Source organism: Nothoprocta perdicaria, unplaced genomic scaffold (assembly GCF_003342845.1).
Source record: "Nothoprocta perdicaria isolate Ctin4 unplaced genomic scaffold, notPer1 scaffold_16, whole genome shotgun sequence".
Classification (NCBI taxonomy): domain Eukaryota; kingdom Metazoa; phylum Chordata; class Aves; order Tinamiformes; family Tinamidae; genus Nothoprocta; species Nothoprocta perdicaria.
Genome location: NW_020454760.1, coordinates 1,549,791 through 1,559,752, shown reverse-complemented (window position 1 = coordinate 1,559,752; position 9,962 = coordinate 1,549,791). Strand labels below are relative to the sequence as shown.

The 9,962-nt window shown below is 42.2% G+C and overlaps 1 protein-coding gene across 1 annotated transcript; it reads left to right on the top strand.

Moving 5' to 3' along the window:
* Nucleotides 1-2,040: 2,040 nt before the first annotated feature.
* ARL8B (ADP ribosylation factor like GTPase 8B) lies at nt 2,041-7,482 on the top strand. Its single transcript, XM_026035498.1, has 6 exons — nt 2,041-2,153; nt 3,618-3,691; nt 4,089-4,182; nt 4,896-4,963; nt 5,202-5,272; nt 5,537-7,482. Exons 1-6 carry the CDS (start codon nt 2,094-2,096, stop codon nt 5,584-5,586), a joined length of 417 nt encoding a protein of 138 aa, XP_025891283.1. The 5' UTR covers nt 2,041-2,093; the 3' UTR covers nt 5,587-7,482.
* The last annotated feature ends 2,480 nt before the right edge of the window (nt 7,483-9,962 follow it).

The following is a 9,962-nucleotide window of genomic DNA, read 5'->3' as shown; positions in this document are numbered from 1 at the left end:
GACAGAGTAGCCTCTCTTAAGCCGTAAGCCTTAAACTAGTCCTGCAGGTTCTGTTTGTGTGGTCTCTTTTCAGTCTGCTTGAGTTGTCTTCTTTCTTGGCGCTTTCGTATGGTCAAGAGTCCACTTCACCACGAGACCCCAGTGAACAGTTGTACTGAAATGCTGCAGGGGCCCCGGCCTCAGAGCTAATGCCTTAATGGGCACTCACTTCCAGTGTCCGAGGCTGATTTTCCAGCTCGGAATGAAGTACACTGGCTGATGGAATATTCATGACTGCTGAAAACCAACACTATTGCTAGATTTGTAAACAGCTGCTCCTGCAGTGCTTGGTGACACTGCTTGAGCAATGCTCGCTGCGTCTGACAGCAGCCTCGCTCACTCAGACTGGGGCTGAGAGCATTCCCATTCCCAGCCTACCAAACTTGTTTTAAAGCTGAGCCCTATTTTGAAAGGATCATACTGTGACCACAGTGATAGGGCTGAATATCTGCCTTAAGACAAAGTCTGATTCAAATAGATCTGTGCACCCAAAACTTTTTTTTCTTTGTTTTTTTTTAAAAATTATTGTATTCAGTGTATGTCTTGGATATGAACACTGATACATATGAGGTGGTTTTTCTTTTCTTTTTTTTTTTTTTTTTTAGGCAACAAACAAAACCCTCGAGAACTCTGGATTTAGAGGTTGAGTTTCAGGGCCAGGGCAGTTAGATACAACAGGGAGTGCTGAGATGGGACAGTGTAAAGTTCATTGTAATCACCTAAACCATTCTTCTGGCTTGTCTTTAAAGATAAGGTGACTGCCAGTAGCTTTACTCAAATGTGCTGCTGCTGAACAGAGAAAGACTTGTACTCAAAACAGAGCAAGGTATTTCAAAATAAAGATCTAAGCTGATCAATATAATCAAAGTGTTAAGGAGGAGGTGCCTCTCAAGGCTGTAAAGAACGTGCCCTCCTTTCTTCATAATCCTCAGCCTCCAGCTTCTCCATGGAGAGAAAGGATTCACTTGTGTTCTCGGGGCAGTTCAATGAGAGCAGATGCCACCTTACATCCTGTTTCTAACCATTTAAAATGTTTCAGAGAGAGGGCAGACTCTCTTCAGCTATTGAACCCTAGTTATGCAAATTAATGCATCCAAATTGACTTTTTTTTTTTTTTTTTTCCAAAACCCACTGCAACTGTCTGCTTGTTTTATGTATTGGGCACAACGAGATACATGCTGACCAGCTGCAAGTCACCTGCTGCCAAATAGCCAAGGCAGCGTGGGAGAGATCTCGTAACAGTTGATAACACTTGTTATGGCTGCTGGGTTAGCTGCAGGGGGGTGGCCGTGAACTTGGCTTTCAGAATGTTGCAGATAAGAGTGATAATAAAACATCTGTCACTGAGGAGTCTCTCTAGTATAACAGTTTTGCAGCAGTTATGTCAGAGCTTTAACTGGTGCGGAGCTCATAGTGGAAGTGGGTCGAAATGCTCTCCAGTTGCATTTCTGTTGCCTTTCCTGCTGCTGCAGGAGCTGGGCAAAAGTCTGTAGCCTAATAGGAAGCAGAAGTGTCAGGTGCTTCCACTTGACAATGTTTTAAAATAATCCCCAAGGAATTAACCCATACCTGTTGGAGGTGGAATTGGAGGCTTTTTCATGATAGCTTTCATGACTGCTGTAAATGTTGCTTATAGAGTAGCTTGAATCAGAGGAAAACCTCCCCGAGAGGGGACTCGGAGGTCCCGCAGAATGGCTTGAACCTGGCCCCAGTGGAAGGAGGTGACTGTCTCTCTCTCCATGCGTGTGCTGGGTGCCTATCTGCTCAGCTGGGCAGAGCACCTCTGCCCAAGTAGCTCTGTGCGTAACTGTTCCTCTGACTTTGTCCTTAAGGCTTAAAATTATTTCTGAGCACTAGTAAGAAGTGACTAACTTCACACGGGCTGTAATACGCAGGAACCTGCAATAGCTTCTCAGCTAGGGAGCGTTCCATTGGAAGGCATTTAGTTAGAAAAGCTAGTGGTGTCTTAACATAAACTGTTCGCATGCCAGCACTAGAATTAACCCCATATTTTTTCTTTCTTTTTTATCCAGTCAGGTCAATTCAGTGAAGATATGATCCCTACTGTGGGCTTCAACATGAGAAAAGTTACGAAGGGTAATGTTACAATAAAGGTATGTTAATATTGCTCTGTGGGGTTTAAACAAGGTAAAGGCAACTCTAAAGAGACTTGCAAAGTTATCTTCAACTTCTAGTTTAAAACTGCTCTATTTTACTTCCACCAGTGGATCAAAATTCCCTGTATTATATGCCTGTGGGTTCTCAATTACATCTGCATACTGCTGCATACAAGTAACAAATGCTGGAAAAGAATTCTTAGGAACTTAAGCTACCTATGTACCTATCACTATATACCCTAGTTCTTCCTTCTGGATGTAATTTAGGGAGGGAGGAAAACTTATCTGACTAGAAATGGCAGGTAGGTGAGGCTCTATTAAGAAAATGCTGTGCCTTGTTTTATCTTTGCTAATAACACAAAGCATCCTTTCTCTTGGAGATGCAAAGCTGCCCAAGGTTGCTTATGAGCAATTAATCATGTCACTCACTGAGACCTTCAGGCAAAATTCTATGGACAAACAGGTTGTTCTGTGTAATGCTCTTAATTGCTAAACATGCTAATTTCCTAGGACAAATTTAGGAAACTGAAGAGGCACCGTTTCTTTTAGTGTCTGTCTTTGGTTTCCAGGTTCATGGGCTAGTTAAAGCAGTATTGTGATGCTGTCTTGTTTTAATCCAAGTTAACTTTCACATGTGCAGGGCCTAAAAATCCCCCTCTGCTGTTGCAGTTTTCTGTACTGCAGTGACTGTGGAAGTCTGAGGCGTGGAAGCAAGTGTTACTCCCTGCAGTAATAACTTTATTTCTAAGGGGAGGCTTAAGTCAAAAACTAAGTTTTAGGTCAATATCACAGAATAGTTGAAGTTGGAAGGGACCCCTAGAGCTCATCTAGGCCAACCCCCCAGCTCCAGCAGGGACACCCGGAGCATGGGGCACCCTGTCACATCCAGGCAGGTTTGGAAGATCTCCAAAAAAGGAGACTCCATAACTTCCCTGGGCAGCCTGCTACAGGGCTCTGTAAGGAAGTTCTTCCTCACATGCAGATGGAACTGTCTGGGTTTCAGCTTGTACTCGTTGCCCCTTGTCCTATCACTGGCCACCACCCAGAAGAGTTTGGCCCCTTCTTCCCTATGTTCTCCCCTCAGGTACTTATACGCAGTGACCAGATCTGCTCTCACTCTTCTCTAGCCCAAACGGGCCCAGCTCGCTTAGTCTTTCCTCATAAGATAGATGCTGCAGTCCCTTAATATGTTGCCTTCTTGGATATTCCACAGTGTTTCAATGCAAACGTAATGCACGGAGGCATTCTGGGGTAATGGAAGATGTTCTAGCTCAGTTCTTAAACCATTGGGCCAGCGAGCTCTGATCAGCTCTATTCTACTATCTGCAGAGCTTATTTTTGAAAGGTCCTGCAGCTAATATAAAGGGAGAGGAACAGAGTGCTCCATTTTTTTTTTGCTTTTTGTGCTGTATTTAAACATAGTGCATAGCTAACGTTTCTTTTCTCCCCCCTCTTTCTAAGATCTGGGATATAGGAGGGCAGCCACGATTCCGAAGCATGTGGGAGCGATACTGCAGAGGAGTTAATGCTATTGTGTAAGTATCGTTTTCCTTAAGCTAGTGACTAACTGCAGATATGACTTTCTTTCCCATCCAGCCTTTCCAGCCGTGCACACTTGACTTGCTGTATTCGGTTTTAATCCTGAAACTGCATTGCGGCCACATTAAATGTCATCCTAAACTCTTAAGTTCAGGGCTCAAGACTGGGTTACTTTGTCATCAGTGTCTAATCTGGAGTAGCAACTCCTCTTTGAGTGGCAGCATCTGCCATCATTATGGAGAAACTTTTCAGAAAGAGCTAAGAGGTTTCTTCTAAGAAGACCAAGCTCTGACTCAAGTTCTGTTAGATATGCTTGCAGCTGATGATGAGAAGTGAAAATTACTGTTTCTGAAGTAGTTCACTCTCCCTGAACTAACTTTATTCTCTTTAAAGCTACATGGTAGATGCTGCAGATCGTGAAAAGATAGAGGCCTCTCGGAATGAGCTGCACAATCTTCTAGACAAACCACAGTTGCAAGGAATCCCTGTAAGTAGTATTGTCTCCTGGTAGCGTTAAACCTGCGTGAGGAATGTGCATAGTCCAGCACTTCTGAAGTCTGGCTTGGAACCTGTGTCAACTATAAGGCCTAACCTTAACTGTTAGCATAAGCATGAATAATACTTGACCCTCCTAAATCATAAACTGTTGACCTTTTGTCAGTCCTTCAGTGATCCTACTTATTCTTGTTCAGTGCTCTCCTCTCTTCCCCTTCATTCTCCCTGCCACCCTCTCCCCCAACCAAAAACCAACCAACCAAAAACCCCATGGAGCAGGAGTCTTGCTCTTCTAGAACCTGCTGTTGAATAAGCTGAATAGTGTAATCTAAATTACAGGGTAACCTTGGGAAATTTCAGCTTGGCACTCACTTGTATTATTCTGTTTTATCAAGGGATGTGTTCTCGTGCCTGCTTTCTGGACATAAGAGTATTAGATTCCTTATTTCCCGTGGCTGGATTGTCCAAGCAGCCAGCAGTGATTTGAGATGATTTGGGTATTTTAAGAAAAAGAGGTCCCTTATGTCTGAAGTGAGGCTAAAATTAGGATCAAATTATTAGTATCTCATTGACCTTTTTTGGTAGCTAATCTTACCTCCTGACTAAGTGAATGTCTTATGCAGACTGCTTGTAAGATCCTCCTAGTTTAAAAGAAATAAAATAAAAATCCATTTTGTGACTGTTGTCGTCATCTTTGGCTTTCAGGTTTTAGTGCTTGGAAACAAGAGAGACCTTCCTAATGCTCTGGATGAGAAACAGCTAATTGAAAAGATGTAAGTCAAACACTTCCTATGGAAGGCTATTTTGACTCAATACATGAATTTATGTGCATAAGGCTGTCTTAAGTGAACAAGCTTGTCTGCAGAAGTAGAGTAACTCAGCAACAGCTGGTAGCTGAAATGTTGTACAGAAACAAGCCTCATACAGAAGATCAAGTGGGAACAGTGTAAAGATTCTCAGTATAGGAGTGCTTACTATAAACCACATATTGAAATCTTGTCTCCTTCATAGGAACCTTGCTGCTATTCAGGACAGAGAAATCTGCTGCTATTCAATTTCTTGCAAAGAGAAGGATAATATAGGTAACTATTAACCTAAAGTATTAAGTGTTGTGGTGAGCTGTCTGAGGATGGATGAGGGGATCTAACTATGTCCGTGCAAGCTTCCTGGCTTCAGGAAGTAGCTAACAACGACTGCTGTCGTTCTGTTAACTCATCTTGGATCACCGTTCAGAGAAGGGCTGGATTTTTCTCTCCAGTTCTTGAGTAGACCAGCATACCAAAGTGGTGCCAGTAATGCTAGTACAGTTAAGTGTTTGAATATGGAACTCTTCTCTCTCCTTCTAGATATCACGCTTCAGTGGCTTATTCAACATTCAAAATCTAGAAGAAGCTGAAGTCTTCCTGGAATCTCCAGTACCAGTTGGCCATAATCTCAATTGTCCACTTCCCTCCGTAACGAGATATTACCCCAAAATCCTGTATCAAGAATCTGCCTTCTCACAGTTCATTTCTCATGTGCACTGCTGAAGACTTGTATTCCTACTTTGTCACAGAAACAACTAGAGTTGTCATGATAAAGTCAGCACAAAATATTTATTTTACAACCATCTAAGGTTGGGAGGGTTGGGGGGCTTTTTAAAAAAATCTCTACCATGTTAACTATGATGGTACACTGTTCTGGTTTTTCAGGGCCAGGTTTTTATATGATTTTCAGCAAGTGTTTTATTTCTAGTGTTTAGTGGCTTGAAGATGCTGATGCTTGACAGCATTAAGATTCTGTAAGTGGCCACATACAGTAGTTAAAAACATTTAAGCATGAACTGTGGGATAGTACTTTATATCTCACAAGTGCATGTGATGTGTATTTGTAAGCAAAGAAATGGAAACTGTTTGCAGAGGGGAGCACAAGGCATAGATCAGCATCACTAATCTACAGCTGAGAGATCTTTCCCTGTCACTTTAAAAAGAAAACATATGAATTAGGAAGGAATCAACTGTTCAAAATCATTGTCTGTTACTTTTGCTTAACACTTGTTTGGGGGTGGGAAGGGACTGTTTTGTCAAGCTTTCAAATTGTAGTATTCCAGCATAGAAACAAGTTGCTAGGAAGGAACATCAGGCTTCGTTCAGAGACATTTTTTTTTTCCTATCTCCAGATACTAGTGATCTCTGAAACCAGAACGCGAATTCTGAGCTGCTGCATGACACTTAAATTACTGATGTGTTTGTATAGTCAGTTGTTGACCTTTAGCACAATATCTGTGTAATTGTCTAGTGTCTCTTCTCCAAAATAGCTGGGCACAGTTTCACCTGGTGCTATGAAACATCTAAGCTATTGTGACAACTCTAGACCTGCCTGCTTTCTTGATGTAACCATGTGCAAAGTCTGTAAGTTGCAAGATGAAATGTTCTACTGTGTCAAAGCACAAGAGAGCCAATGAATTGATCCTATTTCTTGACTAGCTTCTATCTTATAGAGAAATATGTATAAACTAAAGATTGTAATGTTTTCGTAGCTTTACTTTCTCAGTGACTTCAATATATTTAAAGGGACAGACTTGTTAAGACTGGTTTGTTCATACAGTAATGTCAGTGTAGCTTACTAGTGTATACAAATACATGGTACACCTGCTTGTGTCGCCTCACACTGTGTGTGATTCTTCACCTAAATGTAGAGTTTTCATTATTTCAGTCCTTGGTTGGAAACACTGCTCAGTCCATTATCAGTTGCGACAAACCAGTTTTAATTTGGACTGCCATGGCCTTACTGTTCTGTACCGACTACTGCACTCTTGCACAGACACTACATGCTGCCTGCCTTCAGTCTGGGCTTGCATTTTAACTTTTTGTCCCCTTTCAGTTCTCTGAAGCATGGTTTCAATTAATTCATACTCTGGTGCTGTAGAGGAGAGGGTATGTTAACTTGCTACTGTAGTCACTAGTTCTCCATGAACTGCTGCAGTACTTCTATTTAGCAAACTTGCTTGTGCCTAAAATAAGGAAACTAAATAGAATGTGTGGATCTTTGTGGGGGACCAGGTCACTGTTTAGTTAACTGGCCTATAGCTAAACTTGATGTGTTTGGTGTTTATCTACTTCACTGCTTTCAGCGTTTATGGCATCCAAACACTACCAATTGTTAACCTGTGCATTACTCTCTGCATGTGAACAACTTATACAATTACTGAACTTTGTAAATACGTGAATTTTTTATTTAGGTGGATGCATATGTTGGTTTACTGCTCTTCAGCTTTACTCAATAAACTTATGTTTTGAGGGTTGTATTGACACTTAACTGCCTGACTTGAGTTGATGTGGCTTAACTTGCAGCAGTGCCTAATGGGCTATCTCTGTCTTTTCTCCCACGTGAGGGGAAGAAGGCTCAATGAATACCTGAGCTTTATGTTCTGTGGTTATCCTATTAAAGTGAAATGCTTGTAAAAATGACCTTTCAAGCCCTCAGCTTTCTCAATTTATGTGAGCAAGCTTAGCTAGTCAGTACTGAGGCCTGCTGAGCGTTTTTTGCTTATGGGGAGAAATACTTTCTGGTCAGCTGATGGGTCTTGGCAGCTGTCTGGAACTCCCTTTTTGAGAAGAAAACAGGCTTGTGCTTACAAGCTCTTTTGTCATCAAGCCTGGGCTAAAATGATGGGTTTTTTTTTCACAAGTATCTGATCTAGCGATTTCTAATCACTCAGAGTCTCACCTCATTGGAAATCCGAGATTTCTCATTGAGGTGTCTATGTCTTGATTTAATCCTAATTATGCCCACTGTTCTTCCCCAGTGCCTTTTTTCATTAAGTTTTCTGGACTGCTGATTAACTTGCATGTCCATGCCAACATCTTCCAGGTGATGGTAACAAACAGGATGTGTTCTGTCCAGGCTGCTTTCGTGGAAGCATTCAGATTTCTGAGCTGTACCAGGTTTGTCTTTGAGGTCTGAACAGCAAACAAATAGCATCCTACCCGTGTAGCTGGGCTGTGGGAAGGGGACTGATGACCTCAGGTAGATCCTGTGCGTGCTACTTCATTTAATGGGGATTTCTTGCATGTGCCATTAACTACCTGGAGCTGACAGTCAAAGCACGATGACCTGTATCTATGCACAGAAGCTCTGCGAACAGTGTTACTGCTGTGTGCAACATCCATCACCCTGACTGGGCTGGTATCAGCCTTAATTACTTGTTAGCTGCAGTGCGGGCTTGGCCAACAGCTGATTCCTCAAGGTGGCATTTAAATAATAGTTTCTTCTAAATGTAAATAGCAAAGGGAGTGACAGTGTCTGCCTGTATTGTGCAGGGTAAGGAGCATGCTTGCAGTACTTCACAAACTGATTAGTGCCATGTGGGTTTTTAATTATTCTTCTGCTGTGCTTTCTGAGGCCTTAGCTACTTGAACACTGGCAGAAACGCAGACCTTGAAGTGAATGTCTGAGTCCAGTGTTGAGGGTAACGTTTTCTTCAGTTAGAGGGCTTGATAAACCTGCCAACTACCTGCATTTTGAGACGAATTGTAGTGAGACTTCCCAGAAAAGCGAGGCTGTTCTCAACACTTTTCAGCCTTGGGCTGGAGGGAGGAAAAACACCTTTTATCTGGCATAGTTGAAGTCCAAGGTCAAGCCCTTGCTGTCTTAAAGAAAGGAGGGGGAGTTGTAAGGTAGGCATTAATGGTGTCTGCTAAACTTGGAGGCTCTAGCAGTGCTCTGCTTTTAGAAATCTGAGCCAATCTAGCCTCTCACTGATGGTTGATTGGCTTAGGCTCTCTGGTTGGCCTGAATGACAGATATAAACTGATCAAATTTTTAATTTTTTTCCAGACGTAACAAAAGTTGTTTTACGGAATGTTTTCAGGGAGTCATTTCATATATTTTAGTAGTGATGTAATTTAGGTTATTGTACTTAAAATTCACTAGCCATAGTCCTGACACTGTTTTCTGATGTAGTGCAGGCCTTGGCTATTAGCATATCTGTTAAGAAAACTGGGTCTTGTGGAAAAAAAAATGCAAATACTGAGCCATGAATGTACATGTAAGTTAAAGAGCTGTCTTATTTTTAAGACTTGTGGTATATCAGCCTTTTGTGGTGTATGGCTGAATTAAAGCAGCCCTCAGCTGAGTGTTTTTTGTCCATTTGTTGAGTTCCACGTGACTGCTCTGTGCTGCTGATGGTGGAGCAGCAAGTCCCTGGACTGGGCTGGAAGAAACATTTCCACACACACCCTAGCGCTGGGCTGGGTGGACGTCCCTGAGCAGCGGCAGTGCCCTATCGACCGGCTTACGCAATGGCACTGTGGGTGGTGGTTTATGTAAACTAAATTACAGGGCAGCAAAATTCTCACCATCGCTGCTGATGCAGCTAAATGTTTAAGCAGTTGCACAGAGCAATTTGGTGTTACCACTTGGCAACATGAAAAATGCACACGCTTGAAGCTGTACATGAAATATGGAACTCAGGAAGTTTATTAGTGTTTGCTTTTTTTTCTTTACATCTTTGTGGAAATAGTCTTGAAAGATAGTCCCTTTTGCATGCAGGCATAAAACTGTATAATCTTCACATTTTAATGGAGGAAAGGAGGCCAAAGAAAATGCCTTAAATAATCTCTCTGGTTAAACAAAGAAATTTGTGTCATGCAGGGATCTGTATTAATTGAAGTATGAGTTAGCTGGATTATCAGGTTCTCTTCATGTTCCTACTTAGTTGTGTGTCGACCTGGGCTGTGCAGTGGGTGTGCTAGCATGTGCTGATCTGCTTGTGCCTGGCCAGAGAGTGCA

Coding starts and splice junctions, on each gene's coding strand:
- ARL8B (XM_026035498.1), top strand. CDS start 2,094: ATGATCCCTACTGTGGGCTTCAACATGAGAAAAGTTACGAAGGGTAAT. Junction 3,692..4,088: donor AGAGGAGTTAATGCTATTGT/GTAAGTATCGTT, acceptor TTCTCTTTAAAG/CTACATGGTAGATGCTGCAG. Junction 4,183..4,895: donor CACAGTTGCAAGGAATCCCT/GTAAGTAGTATT, acceptor TTTGGCTTTCAG/GTTTTAGTGCTTGGAAACAA.